Source organism: Balaenoptera acutorostrata, chromosome 8 (genome assembly GCF_949987535.1).
Source record: "Balaenoptera acutorostrata chromosome 8, mBalAcu1.1, whole genome shotgun sequence".
NCBI lineage: Eukaryota > Metazoa > Chordata > Mammalia > Artiodactyla > Balaenopteridae > Balaenoptera > Balaenoptera acutorostrata.
In genome coordinates, this window is record NC_080071.1 from 93,143,363 (window position 1) to 93,169,760 (window position 26,398).

At 51.1% G+C, this 26,398-nt stretch overlaps 1 protein-coding gene across 7 annotated transcripts in view; it reads right to left on the reverse strand.

Annotated features, from left to right (window-relative positions):
- The window catches only part of HDAC4 (histone deacetylase 4), a 291,648-nt gene that overhangs the window by 137,374 nt on the left and 127,876 nt on the right, over positions 1–26,398 (reverse strand). For all 7 annotated transcript variants that reach the window (XM_057551885.1, XM_057551889.1, XM_057551886.1 and 4 more), the window contains one exon: positions 17,209–17,280. In XM_057551885.1, coding sequence (XP_057407868.1) covers positions 17,209–17,280 — 72 coding nt within the window. The remainder of the gene's footprint in view (positions 1–17,208; positions 17,281–26,398) is intronic.

The following is a 26,398-nucleotide window of genomic DNA, read 5'->3' on the forward strand; positions in this document are numbered from 1 at the left end:
CAAGGGAACGCGTCGACAAGAATGAGGAGCCCCCGAAGATGAGCCTGGGGGTACCTCAACACTGAGATGCAGCAGAGATGAAGAAACCGTTTGCCTGGGGCCTGAGGACAAGTGGCCAGGGCAGTGGGCGGGCACCAGGAGCGTGTGGTCGTACGACAAGGAGCTTCTAGAAGAAGGTGGTCCATGGGCTCAACGCTCGTGCGAGGCCACCAAGATGAGGGCTGGGATGTGGCGTTACGGGATTTGGTGATAAGGAGTCACTGGTGGACGTAAAAATGGGGACTCTGCACCGTTAACCAGAGTAAGCTGACTCTGCAAGATGCTGCGGACCCGCCTGGAGGGTGACACCCACAGCCAATCTCAGCTAGCTCACCTCACCTGGAAATGAGGGCAGACAGCACTAACCACCTATGCCAAGCTCACGGAATCTGGAGGGGGTGAGGGCTCAAGGTGCATGGAGCTCAAGGGGCAGGGAGATGCAGTATCAACCCCCTGGACCCCATCTTTCTTCTCTGGATCAATGACAACGAGGGCAGGGACACCGGGAGACAGCCCCACAGCAAATGCCAGCGCTCTCTCCAGATCTCCACCCCACCCCCTCCATCCCCACCAACCAACAAAACAAGGACAAAAGCTCCAGACCAGCCTGGCCAACCAAAGCAGAAAGAGCACCGACTGGCCGGCTGGCTGACCGGACCAGCGTCCTCCTACAGCGCTCTCACCGAGGGGCCACACTGCAGCTGCCCCGGCTCAGCAACGGCGGTCAAAGAGTCCCTAAATCTTAGTTCATCAGAAGTCACCGTGAATAAACAAGAGTGGAACAGCCTCTCTGGAAGGCAATTTGGGGATGTGCATGAAAATCCCGAAATAAATATTTATACCTTTGACTCCACTCATAAAAATTAGGATCTATCCACAGCATGCACCCAAATTTATTTTAAATATATAATCCTAATTGTTCAAAAGGTCAAATATATAAACTCTTAAGTATTTACATATACTTCTGCTTTTATTCTGTATAGTTTATGCATTTCAGTTAGGACCACATTACGCACAGTTTTACCTTAGCGGTCATGCGAACACTTCCCACATCACTGAATATAGAAATACACATATATGTTTATATATATATATACACACACACACACACATACATATATATGTAATATTTATACTGAAAATTCCATTCAAGAACAAAAATGGAATGTTCTCATTTACTTTCCTAGAGGAGAAAAGGAAAAAGGGAAAAGTTTCCAAAACACGTTGGCTCTAAATGATTAGATTTTACTCACATTGCCCTGAGAATAAACAGTACTGACGACATAGCATTTGCTGAGCACTTAACACCTGCGCATCGCAGGCGCCTGGACGGGGCAGCGCCAGGCTGCCGTGGTCGAGGTGCTCTGACGCCCACACGTGCTGCGCCCCCCAGCCCACCGATAATCAAGCCTTCTGAAGAGGAAGGCTCGCTGAGTCTGGTTCTTAAATTTGATGGGTCTCCTCAGCAGGGGCAGAGCCTGCACATGAAGCAAGGTCTGTCCGGGCACTTATATCCTCAACAATTTCTAAATGCCACCATCCCTGGTTTGGCAGAAGAGAAGTAATCAGCAAAAGACTTGTTTAAACAAGTGTTCCATTTCAGGCCGTTTTCCCCTAGCCCTGGCATGTCATCCCCGTGAGGGGTTCATTGAAAGCTCTCCTCATAAAAATGGAACCCCTTGGCCACCTTGAGGACGTGGGGGCAACCACCAGACGACCCCGAGGCCATGGCAGAGACCAGGCACATCCTCAGCCAAGGTCACTGGCCTCAGAGGGGGGAAGGCAACACACCTGTGTGGCCCTGGAGGCTGAGACCAGCCCAGCACCAGCAGGTGGAGGGTCCCAGCAGCCGACAGCATCACTCCAAGGAGCAAGGGGTCCTGCCCTCCCCTCCGTGAGGACCAAAATGATGGCATCTTTAGACCCTATTGTCAGAAACCTTAGGGTTATCTTAAAATTCCTTACATTTTAAAAGGAAAGTCATAAAACAAACCAAGACGTGGGAGAAGAAACTTAATGTATTCATTTTCTCACCCTTCTTAGTGGTCAACCAATACCATTTTAAGGTTAATAAATCAGTAAATGGTAGGTGGTAAGCATATTATTATATGTTATAAAGAGAATCACCTGAACTAAAAATAACACTGTAACTAACAAAATCAGAAAGCGAGCAAGAGAAAAGAGGCCAGAGATACTGCAGTTTGCTAATTATCTGATCTCTCATGAGGGATTCACAAACGCCGCCAAAAGTTGCCATCTCAAGAAACAGCCATATAGCTAAATATATGGGCCTATAAACGGTCCCGTAGTAAGATGTGGAAAGAGGACACAGCCTCCCAAATGACCAAAAGGACTACACAACTACTGATACTAAACCAAAGAAAAGGCCAGAAAGCCCACAAACGAGAAGCCCAAAACCAGAAGCACTGAATACAGAAAATAGAACATAAAAACTGGATGAAAAGCTTAGAACTAAATATATCTGTTGTGTCACCAAATATAAATGGGATCTATTCACACAAAGGTGATCAGATTAGGTAAAAAACAAAACTGAACAATTACTGTCTACACAGAAAGCATCCAGAACACAACGGGCAAACAGTAACCGAAAGAAATCTGAGGTCAAAATATCAGTATCACAAAGATTAAATCTAAAGCAAATGCTACACAAGATAAGGCCCATTTCATATGTATAAGGTACACAATTTGCCTTAGATAAGAGTGTCCTGGAGATGTGTGCTTTCTAATAAAAGACAACACAGAGAATGAAGAAAAATAAGAAGAAAGGGACAGGAACACAGAATTAGCCGCTGATTTGAACTTGCTGTGGTACACTTGACAGCCGTGATACAAAACGTAAGCATGCAGAGGATTTGAAAAATACGATGAACACTTCAGCTAAGCTACACTTCAAATGCTGCACAATGAAAGAATTTATGCTTTCTTTTTCAGACCCCCCACAAAACATTTACAAAAATCAATGCCACATAAACACAGAAAGTTTCCAAATACATACACAAATACCCAACATACAGGCCACAATCCCTGAGCACACTGCAACAGAATCAGAAATGAATAAAACCAGAAGAAAAACAAAAGTCCAACTATAGGAAAACAGAACACCCTTCTCCTGAATACTCCAAATCCAAAATGAAAGTGAAGAAACTTTATAAAGATAATGAGCACATCCCTTATTGAAAATTTCAGAAACTGCTTACAGCGAGCTCAGAGAATTAATTCATAGTCTTGTGCACTTAAGTAATTTTTTAAAAAAGGAACTGAAACAAATAAGCATTGGACTCAAAAAGTTAGAAAAAGAACTCAAAAATTAAGCCATATGTTGCTCAAGAAAAAAGAGGAAGAAGATAATAAAGATTAAAGAAATTAAAGGAATCACTGAGTCAGGAAACAGGAAATCCATGGAATTGCTAAAACCCGCCACGGACAAAGTTTGCCTGTGCTTCTTGGGGGCAAAAACACAGGGATGACAGTTGAAGGAGGCTTTACAAACAAAACGAAAACAACCCTTTCGTTATGAAAATCTTCAAAGACACACGAAATCAGAGAGGGCTGTTGCGAACACCCTTGTATACAGCTTTAACAAGTAATCAATATTTCGTTTCATCTATTAACATCCATTTTTTGGGTAACTGCATGGAATAAAATATCTCAACTTTAAACTGATAAAAGATGGCAAAGAATGAGTCATTTTTTTAAAAACCAGATTTTTCTCATTAACATTACGAAGTGAAAAAGTAAGTATAGATTCACAGGACGCTGCAAAGCTAGCACTGAGCGGGCCCAAGCATCCTTCAAGCAGGCTCACTTCCAGGTGCATTTCAGGGTGAGCTGAGAGCAGGACACGGGAATACTTCGAACTGAACAACAGCCATTTCCATACACTGTTAGGACTGCTTGAAACGTACGATAAACTCAAAAATCTTACTTTCAGCCAAACTTCACTGGTGGAGAGCCGCCTCTATACCACCCACCAACTTGGTTTGATTCTCTTCTGGCTCGTGTTTTTCCAAAGGTCCTATTAAATGACAAGCTGAAACTACTGAAGTTGTTATGAACTTGGAAGAGACAGAGCTTTCCTTAACAGGTCCCTTAAATAGCTTTTTCTCCAGAGTAATAAATACACTATATCAACAATGCAGAAAGCGTTCCAAACCTGAGTCTACAGAAAATAAAGTGACTTAGATGTAAACGTGGCTCTACACGTGCAGCCCTCCAGGGCCCCAACGACCCCTCCTCTCCCGGGTGGTTCTAAGAGGACCCGTAATGCTGGTTCAGGAACACATCCATCATGTCGCTGCAATTTTCCTGGCTTTCCTGGAGCCCGTGATGTTCTTTTCACGGAATCTGGTATGCATAACGGGACAGGCCATCTGCACTCCTGTGCTCTGTGATTTCAGATGAAGCCAAGTGTTAGATTCTCCCCCCCTCCCTATTTCAGAACTTCTCCTTAAAGCTCTTTGGAAAATCCTTGGACTGTTTCTAATTTGTTCTGTATCCCTCAAGAAGAGAAACTGTCTTTGGGAAATATTTGCAAGCTCAAATTGAGCAAGCGCTGTAAATAAAAACCTGGCGTGCAGTTGGGAACTTGGCTTTCGAGAAGCGCACAAATGTGCTTCCGGGAAACTGTAAATAGAAGCAGGCCTGCCCGCTGCAAAAAACGGGGAGACGTGCTGTAAGTTCTCACGTACGAAGGCAGCCGTCAAAGACAAACGTGACCCCTGGAAAAAGAGCTGGATGGAGCAACCCATTTGAGACTCTGCTGTGTAATTTTATAAACAAGTGTTACTGAGAACTCTAAGATTATACAATTACAATGCAAAGGCAATAAATTAGAAACAATAGCAGAATACCCAATGTGTCATCATTGAGCACCTATTAAAAGCGCGCCCCCTGGTATTATCTCCTTTGGCCCCCATGACCCCACGCTGGAGCCCCAGTGGTGACAGGATACACGGATGGGGGACCCGGGCTGGAGAGTTCTCAGCACCTTGCCCAGGTTGCTCAGGCAGTAACTGCACACCTGGATTCAATCCGGTCACACCGCTGCAGCCTCTGCTCACCTCCACAACCTGCCCACACCTTGGGCCTGGGCTGTGCTCGCCCCAGCATAACTCACAAGTTACTCTCTGAAAGCCATTTTGCTTACCCTAAACCCCATGGATAAAAACACGTTATCTGAAAATTAAAAATAGTTCCAGTGGTCTAGGAAGGCCACAGATCTCCTTTGCAATCGTCCTTGCCATTTCAGTTACGTAAGGTCAAGTTTACATAATACAAAGAAGAAAGCATTTCAGAATTTCCTTCTTAGCAACCTCCAAACGTTTGGTTATGTAGTTCACCTAACAGCTGGGTTGCAGTAGGAAACAATATTACTTAATAGTAACAGTTGAAATATTTAAAAATAGAAGGTGTTTCTTCCACTTGGCAGAAGGAGGAGAGAGGGCAGCAGAGGGCGGCCTGAAGCAGGGCTGCGTTTCTGAAGGTGAGCTGGCCTTCTCCAGCGTGGGCTGGGGGGGCGCCCTCTGGGGTAGCGGTGAGCATCCCCCCCTGGGCTTTCTGGACACCAATGTGCCCAATAAGGAATGCAGCATCCTTTCAGGGCTCTGTGGGTCATGGCAGGGAGGAAGGAGGTCAGGTTCAGACTGTAGTGTGTAGAAGGAATACCTGGGATGCTCGTCAAAAAGTCAGGCGCTTGGGGCTTCCCTGGTGGCGCAGTGGTTGAGAATCCGCCTGCCAATGCAGGGGACACGGGTTCGAGCCCTGGTCTAGGAAGATCCCACATGCCGCAGAGCAACTAGGCCCGTGAGCCACAATTACTGAGCCTGCACGTCTAGGAGCCTGTGCTCCGCAACAAGAGAGGCTGCGATAGTGAGAGGCCTGCGCACCGCGATTGAGTGGCCCCCACTTGCCGCAACTAGAGAAAGCCCTCGCACAGAAACGAAGACCCAACACAGCCATAAATAAATAAATAAATAAATAAATAAATAAATAAATAAATAAAAGTCAGGCGCTTAATGTACGTGCAGGGAAGTTGGGAAAGTGACTTAGCCTCTGCAGCTACTACCACCGGTCATGGCTGAAGGGCCAGCAGCGCCAGGCAAGTTCCCTGTTACCATGACTACCGCCAGCACCAGCGAGCCAGTGCGGGGACCCAAGCTCTGCTACGGAAGGCGGTGGGTGGCCTGTTCCACAACGTGGACCCTCACTCACCTCACCCCGCGGCAGGCGCTCCCGGTTAGGAGAACTCTGCCCAGCAAGCATGACGTGGGGAGAAACGCACTGGTACCTCTAAGAGATCGTGGCCTGTAGGACAACATTATAAACAATGTCCAGGGCATAGACGTGCAGGGAGATCCACGCCCTCGGGAGATTTCATTTCCACACTGTCTCGACGCCAACGACTCAAGATTCTCAAAGATGCTCAGCCCCAGCCCCAGCCCCCTCCCGCGCTGGGGCTCAGAGTCTCTTTTCAACACACCCATGTCCCACACCAGCCTTCACCTTTGCCCACGGGCAGCTTCGTGTTCCCCACCTCAATTCACAGCAACTCCGCCATCCAGACGCTCAAAGACGAAACCCTGTGAGACAGGCCGGGACCTGGGACCCTTTGCTGCAGTGCTTGCACCTGGACACACCTCTCCTTGAGCCACAAAATACAAAGAAAGTATATGGGACTAAAAATAACGGCATGCCTGTTGCAGTTGGGGCAAATTATGGACAAAAAGATACAAAAGACCAAAAAATCCAACTGTCACTTCTGAACAGCCAGGAGCAAAAGCTGGGCACTGGGCGTGCCCCCTGCACACAGCACCACCACACGGGTGGGCAGACCACCTCAGCCACCCCTCCCGCCCGACCCCCATATAAGGAACCAGCTCACGCCCCCCCTCCCCCCAGGGAGCGAGCAAGGGAAACTTACTTGTTTTCTCTCCCAGCCCTGCTGCAGCAGGGGCCCCAATAAAGCCTAGCCTGAATTTCTTGTCTGGCCTCCGGTCAATTTCTATTGATTGGGGAAGGCCACGAACCCTGGTCAGTATCACCTGGAGTTACCATCCACTCCTCCACATCCCTCCCAGCTCACCTGCCACCTCAGTAAATCCCACTTACTTCCAAACACCTCTAGACTCGGAGCCGTTTCAGCCTGCCCACTGTGTCCACGCCAACTCACTGTCTTTACCGGTCATCTTCTGCTCCCTCCACTATAATTTGAGATCCACAAACACAGGGATCTTTGCTTTATTCATAAACACATGCATCCCAAGTGCCAAGGGAGGTGATGGGCACCTAGAAGGGCCGATCACTACGAAATAGTGAGTGAGTGAGCCCAAAGCCTGCCTTGACAGGGAGGCCTTCCCTGACCACTTCATTTAAAACTGCAGAAACCCAGCTCCACGAGAACTCAGCTGTCCTTAATTGCTTCTTCTTCCCCGCAGCGTGGATCACCTTCTAGCATCGCCTAGCGTTCCACATCATCTACTGCCACCAAGTTGAATTTGATGAGCCTATTTAGAATCCTGCATCTGACAACGAGAGAATACAACTCTTCTAAAGCACATATTGAAGAGTCATCAACACTGGCCATAAAGCAAGTCTCAAAAAAATTCAAAGGCTTAGTCATCTCTAACCATAATACAGTATATTAGAAATCAATAACAAAAAGATTACTTGAAAAAGTCTGCACTTCCAGATGAAAAACACTTCTAAATATCTCGTTTTTTCAAAGAAAAAAGAATCATCAAACAAATGTTCAAGAGGCTACAGATTAACTACTATAAACTAGAACTTGAATACTACAAATAGAAGTTACCAAAGCATTTCCACTTGTCTCCAGAGAGAACTACAGAACCTTAAACGCTTACAGCAAGAGGAGGAGAGGCTAAAAATTAATGTGCTAAATGTTCAACCTAAGAATTTAGTACAAGAATATCCACATAAACCCCTCCACCAAAAAAAGCAGAATGGAAATAAGAACAGGAATGAAAGGAGGAGAAAATAAATGTACACGAGTATCACCAGAGGCAGAAGTTGGTTCTTTGAAAGATGACTGAAACGGACAAAGCTTGACCAGACTGGCAGAGTGTCCCCGGCTCCGACGACACCAGGTCTGCGTGTACCCTGTCCCACTAGAAACCCAGGCGGGGTGTGGAGGGCGGGCTGGCTCAGGGAAGGACGGACACGGCCAGCAGCTGGACTCTGCAGCCTCCCTACCCCTCAGCAGGATTCCCAGGCCGACCATACGCACGGTGCTCAGGGGGCACTGGGGGGACTGAAAGGAGCGCCAGCCCCCTCCCCTCGGGCTCCTGACTCAACCGGCAAGACCCCCTCTGCTTCTCCCCGTCTGCCCCGACCAGGCAGCACTGCCCGAGGACACCTGGTCAGACCCCGGCCCCACCATGGCGCTCGGAAGCCAGCCTGCCAGGGACGCAGAGGGTCAGGGCTTGGGTCTAACGGCTGCTGGACGGTACGAGTTGCTGTGAGGTTTCTCCTTCAACGACCACACTTTACCCTCCTAGGGGGCAGGCTGTTGGCAGGGCTGAATGATACAGCATGTTAAGTGTGACCACTTTCCCAGCAACAATAACAGCCATGGACGAGAGTTAGCAAGAGTTGTCTTCCTGACCCTGCGGAGACACAGTTAAGCACTTTTAGACACATTTAAGGGGTTCCCAGACTCTGGATATATCTCATTCACACCACGTGGCCCTGAAGTACAGAACACAAAACCTGGTAATAAAGAGACAGAAAGATACAAAGTGCTTTGCCCGCAAATGATGTGCTCATGCATCCAGACCTTCCTGGCATCCGTGATGCTTCCAATGCACAAACAGAGCAAAATCCTGAGTTGGAAAAATACTGTATCTTCTGCCTAAAAAGCACTTTCAAATACACCATGAGGACATTAAGGTTTAATGCTCTATTTTCTGTGTCAACACAGATCTTAGGGTCACCACTGCCGGTACCACATTTATTCCTACAAGATGAAGAAACGGGGAGTCGCCGACCTCATCCCACTGGGCTCGTGCGGACGTGTGGCCAGCTTCAGGCGCACCCGAGCACGCGAGACACTTCCCAGCCAGCCTCCGAGGGCCCGCTAAGCCATAACCGGTAAATGTTTGCTTCTCTTGGTCCCTGTTCCCTCCTTCAGGCCCCACAGCAAGCTCCTTCTAACTCTCCGCGTCTATGGCAACAATCACAAAACAAACTTAATGGGGTGCGACAGCTGGTGATAAACATAAATAACCCAAACAATCCAATTTCCACCCTGGTTGGGAAGACCTTTATCTTCTCTCCTCAAGCGCTGAGGATACTGAAAGAACACAGCTGGGGAACGAGGCCACCGCCATGCGGGGCAGAGTGGGCCTTGGTCGGGTGCCAGGGGTGGGCTCGGCCAGCCAGCCCGGGACGGGGCACCTGAGAGGCACAGACGGGGCATTTCTGGTGGAAGACGGCAGACCAGACACCATCATTTATCCCCACTCCTCCAGAGCCCACTAAAAAATATCACCAACACAACTGCAGATAAAAGGCAAATGAGAGAGAACAAAGTGGTAGGAGAAAACACATGGGTGAAGAAGGGGCACCTGCCTCACCAGACACAAGAAACCGAATCAAAGCATCCTGAGGCTCAGGAGTGGCAGGACCCCCGACGCAGGAGAGGGACCCGTTCCGGGAGCACAGAGGCCCCCGGACCCCTGCGCAGCCCGCAAAGCAGGAGACTCGTCTCCCGGGAAGGGCGAGGGTGCTGCAGGGACGGCGCTGCCCGCCGGGTGCCGGCGGCCTGGGTCACGCCTCCAGCCGGGTGAGCAGGCTGACCAGCCCCACGGAAGCCGCGCCAGAGCAGGGCACGGAGCCCCGGCCGCCAGCACCCCCGAACCCCCGAGGGTCCCCAGCCTCTGGGTGCTCTGTCCTAAACACGAGTGGACAGGCCAGGAAAACCGTCATCGTGGAAGGCAGAGCCCAGACGGACAGACAACGGCACCTGGGTAGCAACCCGCTGCCCAAGGGCAGCCCCGCTGCCCAGGCGGCCCTCAGGGTGGAAGGCAGGCCTCGGGCAGACGGGGGAACCGGGCCTTGGTGTCTGGAGGGTAAGCCGTTTCCAAGCCCATAATCGCACCCCCTGGTTTGGTGAGACTTGAGTGAACATAATAGGGAAACACAAGAAAGACGAAGAAAAGAGAAAGGAGGCAAAGAGAAAAGCGACAGAGACGGAGCCCAGCCGGCCCCTCCGGCTCCTGGCACATTCGGAGCTGACAGCTCCACAGAAGCCCAGACAATGCGGACCACGTAACAGGTGCAGCTCTGTGCCCTGACGGGCTCGCAGCTGCAGGAACCCACACGGCTCCCAGCCTCGGGGCCCTTGCGACCGACTGTTAAGGCCAAAGGCAGTGAGTGACAGCGCGACGAACGGGGGACGGGGGTTGGATTTACGGTACATGAAGCAGAAACGTGAGGACGGCTTGGCTTGCTCTCCTTTGGAAACACCATCCAGAGGCACAGGATCCAAAACTTTGTCCCGTAAAGAACTACCGGGGGGATAATCCATTTCCTAGTTGGTAAATTCCACTGCCAAGTGCATTTATCAGACTCGAGAGGGCAGAGGCCCCTGATGGGGAGCGGGCCGGTGCCGAGGCCTGAGTTCCGCAGCTACAGCCTCTGTCCCTCTCCTCTCTGGAGCTCAGTCCCCAGGCAGAAGGGTGGTTCCTGGGAGCACTTCCTCAGCCCTGGGTCCTGAGGGCCGGCGCTGCCACGCTGGTTGAACTGCTGAGGTTCTCGTGACCACAAATCAAACCCGCACGTGCATCTGCACAGCTGTCGGCAGAGAGCGGGGACTGCCAGCTCATCCGCGGCGACGGGAGTCCTCTCTCTGTGGGCCAGACCCACGCGCCAGGCTCAGCATTAAAGATGGATACGTCAGCATCAAACATTAAGTAGGTCCGGGAGCTCGACGTAGCAAAGAAGAAGGCAGGCTTCTAACTTGACGATACACAGCATTCAGAGAAAAGCCTTAGCAGACGTGAGCGCTCATCCTCAACATAACTCCAAGCATTTTTGCTGTTAAGCTTCTCTACACCGGCTGGTGTTGCTTTGTTTTAAACAGCAGTCCTAGGGGCCATCACAAAGGCCTTTGGGCTGGCTGGGGGGTGGCAGTCATGCTGGAGGGATCAGCAAAGCCGGGGCGGTGGGCGGGCAGACCACAGGGTACCAGTGAGGCGGAGCGCAGGGAAACAGAAGAGGGACGGAGAGCATCGCGGGGCCTCCCGCGTGCCTGCTGCCCGCCTGCTTCCCGGGCGCCCGCTGCCTCTGCCAGGCCGAGCAGCCACGTGACGCCAGACAGGCAGCCCAGGCTCCGAGGAAGTGCCACCAGCTCAAGGCCACACGGCCAACGGAAGGCAGGCAGATCCTGCTGCCCGGTGCCCAGGCCTTGCAGCAGGTCTGCTGGGCCCAGCCCTGACCCTGCCCTCACTTCTTCTGACACGGAGCCCATAGCGGGAGGGCGGGAGTGGAGCTCTCTGTAACGGGGTGAGGAGGAGAAGGAATGGGACAAAAAGACGTTCTGCGTTTGCACCACGTGAGAGGCTGCCCCTGCCTGGCACGGCGGTGTTCCCTGACAGAGGCACTGCCCACGGGCGCTCGCCAATCTGGTGGGAGAGGGGACAGGTGCGGGGGCTGGGAGGGAAGCAAGTGGCCAGAGAGAAAACGGGGAGACTCTGAAGACTCCCAGGAGGACAGCTGGGAGACCAGGAAGGGCTGGAGAAGGAGGGGTGGGGAAGGGCAGCCTTGGGAATTGTGAGTGGTGATGGGAACCTGGAACCTGGGGATGGATCCCTGGGCATGACACCTGGTGAACAAGGCGGTGACACAGGAGGACAGCGCAGGACGGCGCCCCCTGGTCCAGAACCACTCTTGGCTGTAAATCTACCTGTTCCCCCAGGCGACCCTGAGGCGTTTCCAAACAGCTCATAGACGCACGCAGCAAGGCAGGGCCTCCACGGCCGGGGCTGTGATGACACTCGGGTGTCACCTAAACCTGGCCTTTACATCATGACTACTCACCAGGCCCGCACGTGAACTTGAAGGAGGGAAGTGGAAAAATTCTCAACCTTTGTTTAAACTAAGCAAACAAACTATCGGAACCTTTTTCTAATTTTTCAAACTGTTGGATTTTACTTTATGTCTTTGTGTTCTATATTTTCATTTTCCTCCACAAATTAAAACAAGCTCACAGGAAAAGCAAGGCAGGCCACCTCTTTGGCTCGTGCGCGTGCCCTGTGCCCCACTGAGCGCCTGCCCACTCTCTGCTGCAGCCGGAGGGCAGCCGGCCTGCGGGCCAGCGGGGAGCTGTCACCCAGCGATGGGCCCCTGGCCTGCAGCGAAGAGCAATGTGCAGCGTCGGGCCTGGCCCCAGAACGAGGGGACCAAGGTCCGCTCCCTCCTGGGGTGGAGCAGGCGGCAGCCTTAGGGGCCCCCAAAGGTGGCCATCGACCCTTTACTGTGCTACATCTCAACCCCAGAAACCCAGCTTTGCATGAAAAACACACAAAGGAGGATCCGGTGAGAAGTATGACAAGTAAGGTTTTGTTACGGGGGATTTATGATCACCGTGATGAACCGCTTCCTGTGCAAGGAAGGGGCATCTCCTGCAGCTTTCCCCCAGGTCACGTGTGTCCTCACGCTGGCATTTGCTTCGCATTTTCTCTCGCCAAACCAAACCAAACAACAAGAACAACACGACATGCCTGGGAGGCATGGTAAGTTTCAGGCACCGGCTAACCTCAGATAGCTCCTGTTCCAAAATTCGAGGACGGTCAAGCAATTCAATAACCCCTTTGACAGTGCAGTGGTCAAATACTCTGTAAGATTTGGGAATCCGTGGCTAGAGCCAAACCTCACTTTTTTAAAATTAGTTTGGATAAGTTCTCTAGAGTTGGGGTAGTTTCTTCAAGTTTCCAGAATTTTCTTTTAAAAATTACACCCTTGTTATACAGCCTTGAAAGGAAACCTCGATAACTCTGACTGAAACCCACGTTTACGATGAGGGCGATGGAGCCCATAGCAGAGGCTCCTCTTTAGTCAACACCCCGCTGGTCCAGAGGTCCCCAGCATTCTCCAAAGCCCCGCTGGTCCAGAGGTCCCCAGCATTCTCCAAAGCCCCGCTGGTCCAGGGGTCCCCAGCATTCTCCAAAGCCCCGCTGGTCCAGGGGTCCCCAGCATTCTCCAAAGCCCCGCTGGTCCAGGGGTCCCCAGCATTCTCCAAAGCCCCGCTGGTCCAGGGGTCCCCAGCATTCTCCAAAGCCCCGCTGGTCCAGGGGTCCCCAGCATTCTCCAAAGCCCCGCTGGTCCAGGGGTCCCCAGCATTCTCCAAAGCCCCGCTGGTCCAGGGGTCCCCAGCATTCTCCAAAGCCCCGCTGGTCCAGGGGTCCCCAGCATTCTCCAAAGCCCCGCTGGTCCAGGGGTCCCCAGCATTCTCCAAAGCCCCGCTGGTCCAGGGGTCCCCAGCATTCTCCAAAGCCCCGCTGGTCCAGAGGTCCCCAGCATTCTCCAAAGTGATCTTTTGCTCCAGCAGCACCCCCTGGAGAACAGAAATGGGTCCCCGCCCCGTAACTGACACGCCGGGTGACCCTGGGGAAGCGGCCCTGCCACTCGCCTCTGGCGGGGAGCAGGCAGGAAGGGCGCGGGGCCCTCCAGCAGGCCACCACCGTGGGTGCCTCGATATGCCTCCTGCTGCTTTTCAGGGCTCTTTTCCTCCCCTTTACTCCCGGGCACCGAGGCTGCTCCTCCAGCCCCTTCACTCCCCCCAGGCGCTGAGCACCTACACTGTCCAGCTCAGAGGGAGCTCAGCTTCCAGGTCTGGAACCAGCATCCCACACGCTCACTACAGTGTCTCTTTTCTATACTAAACATGCCTTGCTTTTATAATCAGGAAAAAAGTATATTACTTCCCAAAAAAGTGAAAGTGATTCAGAAATGAAGGACTGAAGTGTTTTTCAAGTCCCCTGGCACAGGCAGGTGTGTGATCTCTCTCCTAGAGGACCACCTCTCACCTCTTCCTCTGCCCTCAAGCCCCACCATCTCTCCCGGCTGAACTCTGAGCTTCCAGGGAACCCTCCGCGGCTCCCGCCACCCTGTCTGCGCGCCAAGTCCCCACCCAGGAAGGAAAAGGACAACCTCCCAGGAAGGGTGAAATGGTGTACGCTCATGCATAACTGTGACACTCCATTTAGTCCAAAAAAAATGAAGAAATAGGATGCTCACACAGAACAACAGTAATGAAGGAGATGTTGCAACTAAGTGGTAGGCAAATGGTTGTTATGTTTTCTCTCTTTTATAATAGAACTATTTCTCAACGCAAAACTTTAAAACAAGAAAAAAAGAAACACAAAAAGAAGGAAAGGCTCGTTTGCATATAAAAAGTTAAGGGGGAAGGTGGAGGAACCAGAATGAATCCAAAATAAACAGCATTGTAGCCTGTTCCTTCCGCAATACAAACTTTTCTAGTAAGAGAGATTCTTGTAGGAATGACCTCAAGTCTCAAGTCAAAATGGCCCAAAAATAGAAGGTATGAATAGTGCTTTTTTATTTGAGGTAAGACTTTACAAGGACTAACGTATTTAAAGAGAACCATTATCCGAAAGGCGGTTGAGCGTGCTGCCATTCATGGCCAGGAACAGACTAGAAATGAGCAGAGATCCAGGAGGCGAGGGCCACGTGGGCACTCCTCCACGCGCAGCAAAAGCTGTACGTTCAAAGGAACAAGCTCCCATGCTGAATGCCTGAGTGATTCCTGCCAATTATACGCATGTATCAGTTTGTTTTCGTACCGCCGAGGGTCAAAAGAGTACTTAAGATTAAACTCAATTGTTGGAAAATGTGCAACAGCAAACTGGGATCGACATAAAAATACATCTAAAAATGTTTCCACGCCCGTATCATAAAAATGTGGCTTAACAGAAATTGTCGTACTAATTTTCAAATTATGACGTAAGCTGAGATTCACATTTCTTTGTAGAACGTAGTTTACAGTGGTTGGAATGACCAAAACTGGAGTGTTAAGAAGGATGCCCTTCACTTCAGCAGCTTCTAAGGCTCAGCTCACGGCGAAGCCTCCGTGGCCGGCTTGGGGCACGCGGCCCTGTGTACGCCCCTCCTTCCGCTGCCGGCTGCTCACGGGCACCGTGTCCCCCCGGTAGAGTCACCCTGAAAACACTGACCCCCGATGACACCAGCAAGCACAGCCTTATCCTCTGACTCTGACCAATGGAATCTGGAGGTGCAGTGTTACTGGCTCCAATTTCACTGGGGACCCCTCCCCGATATGCCGTCTCTCAAGTGGGGCGCTGCCCCCAAAAGAAGAGAAGGGGTGTAACAGACCCCAGGGGCTGTCCTAGCACCTGAACACCGGCACCGTCACAGCCACGTCCCATGCCGTGTTCAGTACCCGCCCACGGGACATTAAGAGATGACATTTCTCCAGGAACTACTAAAAATCAGACACATAGACTTGATCTCTGTAAGAATCCTGCAGAGTCGGCATTATTATCCCATCTAGGAAATAAAACCGAGAGACTCGGCAGCTTGCCTAGAGTCACACGGTCAGTGGGTCACCAGGACTCCAGGTCCCCTCCGTCCAGGAGTGCAGTCCACGGTCTGTCTGTACGTGGAGCTGGGAGGCCCATACGAAGTCTCGACCAGCAGGGTGCGCTTGTCAAGCCAGAAAACTAACTTGAAGCCCACCCACTTTCTGGTTCACTTGGAAACCACCTTTTCACAGTCTATCAAGCTACTGAAAAGCTTCTTGCTCCATCCCACACTGGGCGAGCACCAGGAAACCGTCTGAAAATGCCCAAGCTACACAAGGCACTGGCAAAATGAACTCAAGAGAAAGGGAAATCAGCACTGGTTCCCTTGCTGGGGCCAAAATGAGAAACAGAGCATCTTCGTCTTCGGCTGCTGTTTCCAAGCCCTCTCCCCCGCCCCGCCCCCAGCGTCCTCGGTTAACAAGTAACCTGCTCCACGGGTGGGTGGAGGGTGAGGGAGAGACGTGAGCACCCCTGCAGGAGGCCGGAGCGCCGCAGACAAACAACCCCAGCTTCGCGTCTGGGGAGAGGCCAAAAATGATCCTTGGCAGGCTTCAGAGAATCTCTGTGCAAAGAAAGAAATCTCTTCTTTGACACTTGCAGCCCTGCCTCAAGCTTCGATTTCTTTTTAAGAGGACGGGGAAGGTGAGGCGATGGGTGGGTCAGCCGGGGGCCGGGGCAGAGGCAGGCATCTAGGTGCCCCCCGTCTCTGCCAGTCCTGCCCACGGAGAGAGCGGGCAGAGGGGGGACGGGAAGGCTGGGGTTCAGGAGGTGCCGCGGGGGACAAACCACAGAGACGGAGGCCTTCAGGACACGGCAAAGGCAAGGGGCCAGCAGTGCCGCCCTCAAAACGCTGGCTTAAGAACGTATGTGGAACGCTGACAACGGTTCCCTTACATACACCCTAGGCCTTTACGAGGCTCGTTTTAGTCTCAATAAGGCCAAGGAGCCCGTGAAGAACGGCATCCGGGCTCTTGAGTTGAAATCCTGGAGGACAGTAGATGGAGGGTTAGTGCTGTACAGAAAGAAAAAGAAAAAGCTCCCACGGCCGTATGGATTTGGAAAACATTGCCTATGGCATGATATTTAGGAATGTTATATATAGAATGAGAGATTTCTAGTCACGGCTGATGCTTTGTCGTCAGTTACACACGGAAAGCTGCTTAGGAGACATCACTGACCCACTTTCCCCCGAGGAGCCTGGGGCCCTGGACCCAGCGTGACCTGCCCAGCGGTGTCCCCAGCTCAACCTCAGCGCTCTTCCCCCAGACTCTCGTACAGCTCAGGGCCTGGAGCTAGACCCCAAACAAGCAGTTCTTACCTCTGGGAAGAACACACCCCATCGGAGTTCAAGACAGAAAGGACCTGCATGTCTGTGCCACTTACTTAAGAAGCATTAAGCGAAGCCCACTACATTTCCAAAACCAGTGGCCTGTTTTACCCCAGGAAAGAGCAGCCGACTTCCGTGGACCTGAGACCCCACCCCTTTCTCTCCACAGCCCCCCAGGACGGCGGAGCCCCAAACACCCCTTCGGTGGCGCCTCGTGCGCAGCAGGGCTGGGTGCAGACTTACCCGAGCCGGGCATGTGGTTCACGCGGGCAGGGTTTAGCAGCTCCACTGGCTGGTCTCGGCCAGAAAGTCCATCTGGAGGACAGAGAAAGCATTTGGCTTCAGAAACTGCTCGCATTTCAATTAAAATACTTTACGCTCCAGGTCTGCAAGGAGCACTTCCCTGCAAACAATGGAAATGCATGTGTCCTTCTCCCTTTTAAAGGAGACTGGTGTTATTTTTATTTGCTGAATCAGAAAATAAAAGACCCTTTGTCGAACAACCCAACCAGTGCCCATCTCGAAGATGGCAAACACCAATTCCTGGCCTGAGGGCGTCCGGCCCAACTGTTGTGGTTTTACTGCTTTTCAGCAGCCGCCTGATACCACTCAGCGTTTCTGCAGAGACCACAAGCAGTACGATGAAGACAGACGAGTTACTCATCCTCTTCCCAGATATGGACCCGTGGCCCGGGGGCCACAGAGACATGGCCCCTGGAGGCCCCGGCGAGAGCGGCCGTGGGTGTTGCCCGCTTGCGGGACAGTCAAGGACACTAAGACAAACAAACCCGCTTTTAGGAAGATACTGGGCCAGGTTCTCACAATGGAAGGAATCGTTTCTCCCGGGTCCACCTTCCGATCGTGTTCTGACTGCAAAGATGGCACTGAAAGCACACCCCCCCCTCCACCTGGCACAGGCTGCCTTTAGACCACATTCCCTCAGACAGACAAGAGAGAAACTCCGGCAGAACTTCCAGGAATCACACTTTTGGTGTAAAATTAGCTTCTGACAACTGGTGTGAACGCCCGCAGGGACAAGCGCGTCATTACTGACGCTGCCGTGTGGTCGGTCACACTCGTTACTGATTTTACGGAGAAAGCACTGGTTTCCCAGAGCGGCCATCGGCCCCCTCGGGCAGACTTGCAAATCGTGACAAAAACACTTAGGAGCAGGTCTACTGACTCTGCACTAAGGCTTTGCTTTTTGCCCCAAATGGACAGCACCTCAGGCAGCCTTCGAATGCAGTGTTCCCTGACCCATGTGTGTCTTTGGAGAGGTTCAAAGTCCAAGGACAACAATGACCCCGAGGAGATCCCAAAGCGTCTCCTGAGAACTGCAGACCCTCCCAAGGAAGCGGGGAGGCCTGTGAGCCGTGCTCCCACACCCTCGGGGGAAACGAGCTGCTCCCCTGCGGTGCCGGCCGCTCCCGGGCCACGAGGGGACTCAAACGCTGGGATCTGGGGTCTCCTCTCCACAGCCAGCCACCCTGCCCCCATTCTGGCAGCTTGAAGGTAGCAAAGTGGCTCTCACAAGACACTGGGCATATGTGGGGTTGGGACAGTCCAGGCTCCCCGAGTCAGGACGAGGGCTGGGGGCCACACCCCTGCCCAGAAGCAGACCAGGCCCGAACGCGCCGCCGACCGACCGTCTGCACCAAGGCTTCTCTCCAGGCATACGACCCGCCCTGAGATGGTCTGATGCTGGCCTGCGGGCCTAATGCCATGTCCTGTGAGCCCCTTCACTGACCCTCAGAAAGGGGCCTCAAGACAGTGATGGAAAGCACTTTCAAGCCATTTTTCCTGAACATGAATAAGTGAAATGAAAATTTCATTTTCAAAACTAAAAGGTTCAGAAAAGTCTATACGTATTTTGAAAAATCCTAATCCCACAGTAAATACTTTCAGAAACACCAAAAATCACTTTTGAAAATCCTAGTCTAGCTGCCATTAACCGACGGCAGGGGTCAGGAGCAGGGTGTTTAGAGAGCCAGCCTGCCGGCCCTGCAGCTGCGTCTGAGCGAGCCCGGGGCATTCTCTCTGGTCCAACCGCACCTGACGTGTCCCCCCCCAAACCATCATCTCCTCAGTGTCCACCCTTAGCTTCCACCTGAGCCAAAGTTCTAGAACCAGACACAGTTTAGAAACCCAGAAACCAGCACAGCTGCCTCTTTCGACAAATGAGGAAATTCCAGCTCCCGGGGCTGGTGCAGTAGCACCAGGCCTGCGCCCCGGCTCGTGTGAAGGCCTTTTCTGGAGTTCGGATCGAGCTGCTTGTGTCTGCCCCGAGCCCTGCAGGTCCACTTGCTCCAAAGCCACGTGCCCGACGATGCCTGATAACATGCGACGTTCAGCCACGCTGAGGCGGGAAGACGCATCGAGTAGCGAGAGGCCGTGAGGCTGGGTGCACCGCCAGCAGCCCGTGCCCGTCCCTCCCCCCGCTCCTCTGCAGGCCACCCCATCGCCCTGACGCCCCCAGCACACCCCACGCCCCTCACTCTGAATGGAGGGTCACAGAAGCCAAAAAACAAGAGGTCTTTCCACAGAAGGCAGTAGATAGAACGGCAATGGGCAGAAACCTGAACCAAGAAGGGACTGGGCACCAGGAGACGAGGCCCAGAGAAGGAAAGCTAACACCAGGCCTCCCAGTCCCGGCCCTGGAGTCTCCCGCTAGCTGGTCTGGGTGCTCGAGGCTGGCAGGCCCGGGTGTGTGGCCCCGGGCATGCGGTGAGGACCCTGACATCACGGGGCGAAGACCCAGGCTGAGAACACGGAGGCGTGCAGGGCCCCCTCGAGTCCCTGGAGGATTCAGATCTAAACGTGGAGAGAAGATATACCAAGTCCACGGATACCTGCAGCAGGGCCCTGCGCGGCAGGGGCTGCTCAGCACGTACACGACAGTTTTAGGCACGAAAGTCAGCCGTGGGGACAGATGTGATGCGGCATTGTGGCGCCGTGTCACGGGGACCAGAGCTGGTGACAAATACCACCGAGGGCCTTACACATCCAATTCCGTATCACAGGGCTCACAAAACAGACCTGAGGCTGTGCAGCTGGACAAAACCCCAGGACAGAGCAGGGACAGAGAAACTGCATTTGAAGGGGCAGGGGCTACAAGGGCCAGGAAAGACTGCTTAGAGCCCAGACGTAAGCGCCCACCAGCACGTGACCACGTAGCCATGGAGCAGAGCAGCCAAGAAAGCAATGCAAGGAAACAAGGAGAAGGGAATCAAAGCACGACTTCCTCTTGGCCCGTGAAACACCCCTGCAAGCAGGTTTCCGCCCTAATCTCTCTCCACTTGAGAGCCTAATTTTGGAAACCTCGCTGGATGGGGCTGTGGTACTTCGTGTGCTCAAGCGGCATTTTATTTGGCTCAGGGAGCTGGCGGAGGGGCACACATGCAGCAGAGAAGCAGGGAGCACGAGGGTCCTCCGTGTCTCCCTCACCACGTGACTCGTCCGTGAGTGAGCGCAACGCACACGGTGGCACGTGGGACGGTGGCGGACACGTGATCATGCTCGCATAGGAACAGCGCGGCCCATTTAGAGGTGATGGGGTCCAAATTAAAAGCAACACTTGTCTGTAATTCAGTGTGATGGGCAGGGGGTATCTCTAACTAGAATCGTAGCCTTTGGAGCCAAAGGAACCTAACTCCCAACTCTTCTGGCCTATTCCCCGCCTTTACACATGGGAAAGCAGCCCTGCAGGGCTGAGCAATGTCTGCGAGATCATGTACTTAGCACCCCAGAACCTGGCTCCGTCACAACTAGACCAGACAGAAGCCTGCACTGGGCCTTGTACTCTGTACTCTGGTACTCAGCCAGACCTGTGCCGTTCAACCAGGGCTTCCAGTCACCAAGACCGAGTCCCCCCCCAACCCCTAGGAATTTGCCCTCATCTGGATTAAGAAAGAAAGAGGGGAAGAAAGTCGAGAAAGATAGGAAAACACCAGAAAAAAAGACAAGAATAAGGGGGAGAAAAAGAAATGAAAGCATATCATAGTTGTAACTCCCCACTTTTCAGGTTCATTTTTCTAAAATCTCTAGAAAACAGCAAAAGAGTTCATAGAATCTTCTCTGGAACCCACTGGAAAAGTCAAGCAGGTCCCAGAGACACAGGCCCAGGGAGGCCCCAGTCCCCAGCCACACCGAGAGGTTGTATCCACGCTGTGAAGCCCTGCAAGCTGCCCACCCGGCCCCCACCCCACAGAGCACGTGGGTCAGGCCACGCACAGGCCACCAGCAGGTGCTTGCATAACGTGGATACTGAAGCCATTTCTATGACAACTCCCCCATAACCTACAGGACGAAAAAATAAAACCAAAACGTCAGACCTTGAACAGAAGGGCTCAACCCCTTCCCTGATGTACAAAGTTACAGAGGATCTGCATTTTACTGCCTGTAAGAGATTATGTTTCTCGGACCTATAAAAACGGTACACGAAACCCGATAAGAGACGGGGCTGGAGAGGCCGGAGGGAGGAGGGCGGAACTGTGACCGGGAAAGAGCCCCTGCCCTCCCCCCCCCACCCCATCCTACCCTGATGGGGATGATGGGCGTTTCATTAAGGCCCAGTCTGCCTCTCCCTGAGGACCAATGACACAGCGCGTCTTTTCACATGTTTATTGGCTGTTCTGAAGTCAAGTCTTTTGCCCTTTTTAAAAATTGGGCTGTTTGCCTTTTTCTTACTGGTTGAGAATTCTTTAAAGATTGTCACCACGAATGGTCTGTCAGTCACGTGTTGCAGACATCCTTTCAGAGACTATAGTTTCCTTCCTTAAGGTTGCATTTATCAATCTTTCTTTTAAAGCTTTTGCTTTTTGTGTCAGGTTTAAGAAATTCTTCCTTATGTGGAGGTTGTAAAGATATTTTACCATATTGTCATCTGAAAGTTTTGTGGGTTTTCCCTTTTATGTGTAAGTCTCTCATCTCTCTGGTATTGACTTTTTTTTATATGGTATATAGTAGGGTTTTTGATTTTTTGTTTTTTTTTTCCATGAGAACAGCGAAATGTCCCATTACCATTATTAAGAAGCCTTACTTTCACTACCTATCAGCAACATTAATTCTGTTACAAGCCAAACCTCTGTCCTTTTGGCCAATTTGTTCATACCTGTGCCAATAATCACACTAACTGCCATAACTCTACAACAATTCTTAACACCAGGCCAGGCAAGAATCTCTGCCTTCTGCAGAATCACCCTGGGCAATGTTGGTCCTTTATTACATAAATTTTAGAATCAACTTGTTAAGTTTCACCAACAAGGAAAAAAAAGAAGAGAAAAAGAAAAAAAGAAACTCTAGGACTGCATTGTATCCAGAATTTGGGGAGAACAGAATCTTAACAATATTATGTCTCCCAATCCATGAACATGGAATACCACTTCATTTCATTTCTCTCAAAAATGTTTTAGAATTTTGAGTGTAGAGATCTTGAACACCTTTAGATTTATTACCAGACATTTGATGTTTTAAATAAAATATTATAGATAGTATTTTAAATTTCAATTTCTCTCTGCTGATATATAGAAATACAATCAAGTTTTATATATTGGCTTTGTACTATAGCATCTGGTTAAACTCATATTCATCCTAATCACTTACCTGAAGTTATTTTGAATTTTCTACATGCAGAATCATGTCACCTACGATAATGACAGTTTGTTCTTCCTCTCCAGACCTGATGTTTTTTATTTCTTTTTCTTGCCTTATTCTATGGCTCAGATCTATGGTACATTATTAAATAGAAATAGCAAAAGAGGACACCCCTGTCTTGTTTCTGATCTTACTGGGAATGTTTTCAATACTTCACCTACAGTAAGTATAACACTTGCTGTAAGTTTCTGACAGATAACTTTATTAAGTTAAGGGAAGTCCCTTCTATTTCTACTTTGCAAAGACTACTGTAAAATCATATATGTGTGCTTAATTTTATTAAGCTTTTCTGTATCGATTCATATCGTTAAATAATTTCCCCTTTCATCTGGTAACTTCCTTTACTCATGTCAAACCAACTTGCATTCCTGGGATAAACCGACTTGGTTGGGTCCAGTGAGTTCTGAGGCAAAGGAAAGGAACAAAGTCGTACAGATATAAGGGATTCGAGTGCGGCCTGAAATCTTTTCTACTTTTGATTCCAAAGAGTTGGAGACCTTGCCACACATTTCAGCCTTAGTTCCACACTTGCTCTTTTGTCAGGTACATAAAAGAACTGGAAAAGTTAATATTCTAAAATGTGCTTAGTGGGGCTTGTTCGATGTAGGTCACCAAAATGAAATGGGGGTGACAAGGCTGCTTGTCCCCCACTTTATATGACAGCAGGGCACACACCTCATCCTTCTCACAGAGCTGCTTCCAGACCTGCGGCCACGGAATCTTCAGTATTTGGCAGCAGGAATAACTCAAAGTCTTCATTCCAGCCCATTTTCCTGTCCCTTTTTATACAAGCCTTTTATTTTAGAACAGCTGTGGATTTACAGAAAAATTAAAAATAGTACAGAGAGTCCTCACATACTCTGCACCCTGCTTCCCCTGTGATGAACATCTTACGTTAGTATGTCTGGGGTGTCGTTAGCTGAAGTCCATACTTTGCTCAGGTGTCCTTGGTTTTCCCCTAATGCTCTCTTGCCGTCCCAGGACCCCACCCAGGACCCCGCATGACATTTAGTCATCACCTCCCCTCACCCTCCTCTGGGCTGTGATGGTTCCTCAGACGTTCCTTGTTTTTGATGACCTTGGCAGTGGAGGAGTACGGGTCAGGTGGTTTGTCGAATGCCCCTCAACTGGGATTGTCTGATGTGCTCCTGATTGGACTAGGGTTGTGTGTTTGGCAAGACCACGGAGCGGAAGTGCCACGTCCATCCTGTGGTACCACATCCCACCAACATAGCGCATCCCGTTGATGTTGACCTTGATCACCTGGCAGAGGTGTGTCCATCAGGTCTCTCCACAGTAAGACCTGTGGCATTCTTTCCATATGGCATTCTTTGGAAGAAAGCCACTACACACTGCCCACACTTGTAAAAAGGCCCGAGCTTTCCTTGACACATGACTTCTCAGGAGTTAGTACGAGTGGACCTGCTCCCAAGGAGGTAGTGGGAACACCGGGGACGGAGGGCAGCCCAGTTTTGGGTCCCAAGGGAGGAAGCAGAAGCCCGGGTACAGACGGGCAGGGCTCAGCCAGGCCCTCAGTCTGCATTTCCCAGACTCATCTTTGAAGGTTTGTGTGAGAATTAATTCTTATCTTGAGGGCTTCCCGGAGCCTGGTGAGAAGCTGGAATATTTTCTCGCAGTAAGAATGATGGTATGCCTCCCCTTCACCCCGTTTCCTCTCCCCTCTGATCTGTCGTGAATTCAGATCTTACAGAGAACTTGCCAGAAGGTCTGCAAAGGAAAGGGGGTTCCTCCCTAACAAATGTCTGAGTTTGGGTTTTCCCTCTGCCGCCCGGATCCTTAAGGCTCCCGTTCGTCTGTGATGAGGGTCTGGAGGGTGAAGTGGCCTCGTTTCCTGGCCACGGAGCCTCAGCCGAGAAGGAGGAGGCTTTCAGATCTGGAGCCGCACGTGGGCCAGGCCTGGGGAGACCAACGCTGGGGGGGGGAGGCGCTGAGCTCCCGCAATGTGGGGCCACTTCGAGGGCCGATCCTGCAGGACGGAAGCCCCAGGTCCCTACACACTAACTTAAGGAGAAAAGGCAGAATTCCTCCGGTGGAGATATTTGCGTTGCTGTGTGTGCTACTATAAAACTTGATGGAGAACAGTATGGAGATCCTTAAAAAACCAAAAATAGAACTACCAAACGAGCCAGCAATCCCACTACTGGGCATATACCCTGAGAAAACCGTAATCCAAAAATAGTCATGTAGGGCTTCCCTAGTGGTGCAGCAGTTAAGAATCCGCCTGCCAATGCAGGGGACATGAGTTCGAGCCCTGGTCCGGGAAGATCCCACATGCTGTGGAGGAGCTAAGCCCGTGCGCCACAACTACTGAGCCTGCACTCTAGAGCCCGCGAGCCGCAATTACTGAAGCCCACGTGCCACAACTACTGAGCCCACGTGCCTAGAGCCCATGATCTGCGACAAGAAGCCACCGCAATAAGAAGCCCATGCACTGCAACGAAGAGTAGCCCCTGCTCGCCGCAACTAGAGAAAGCCCGCACGTGGCAACGAAGACCCAACACAGCCATAAATAAATAAATAAATAAATAAATAAATAAATAAATAAATTTAAAATATATATATATATTTTTTTTTTTAAAAAGAGAGTCATGTACCCCAATGTTCATTGCAGCTCTATTTACAATAGCCAGGACATGGAAGCAACCTAAGTGTCCATCAACAGATGAATGAATAAAAGAAGTGGCACATATATACAATGGAATATTACTCAGCCATAAAAAGAAACGAAATTGAGTTATTTGTAGTCAGGTGGATGGACCTAGAGTCTGTCATACAGAGTGAAGTAAGTCAGAAAGAGAAAAACAAATACCATATGCTAATAACACATATATATGGAATCTAAAAAAAAAAAAGTGGTTCTGAAGAACCTAGGGGCAGGACAGGAATAAAGACGCAGACGTAGAGAATGGACTTGAGGACACAGGGAGTGGGAAGGGTAAGCTGGGATGAAGTGAGAGAGTGGCAAGGACATATATACACAACCAAATGTAAAACAGATAGCTAGTGGGAAGCAGCCGCATAGCACAGGGAGATCAGCTGAGTGCTTTGTGACCACCTAGAGGGGTGGGATAGGGAGGGTGGGAGGGAGACGCAAGAGGGAGGGGATATGGGGATATATGTAAATGTATAGCTGATTCACTTCGTTATACAGCAGAAACTAACACACCACTGTAAAGCAATTATACTCCAATAAAGATGTTAATAAACTAATTAATTAATTAATTAATTTAAAAAACCGTCGATGGAAAAAAAGTTTTTTAAAAATCGGTTACCCTTTATAAGAAGCACGGAAAAGTACGCAGTTCTCGCGCCTGGTGAAAGGCGCCGACCCTGCCTGAGTGAAGATGGAAAGGACCGGCCAGCTGCTCGGAGGCCTGGCCGCCAGGATGGGCGCACAGGGCAGGGTCTGCAGTCCAGGCTCGCCCGCTGACCCCCACCCCGGGCCCTCCCACGTCATGTGAGTCTGTGCGGAGCCCGCGGGGGTGTCCCAGGACGCTCAGGGGAGGCCAGCATTCCCTGCACCTGACCTGTGGAATCCTCCTACTGGAAGCTTGGCCCTCTTGTTCATTTAAATCATAAAAGGGGGCTCAGTACACTGAAATGTCACAGACGGAAATGATTCATCAGGTCAGCAAAATACTCACATTCCCCCAGGGCCCTTCCCCTGACCCCCCAGGGGTCTCAAACTCCCCCCAGCACCTGGCCTCCCTCCCCTCTGCTCCCCGCCTCCTTTGCTGAAGGGCCCCCCATCCCTCTGGCA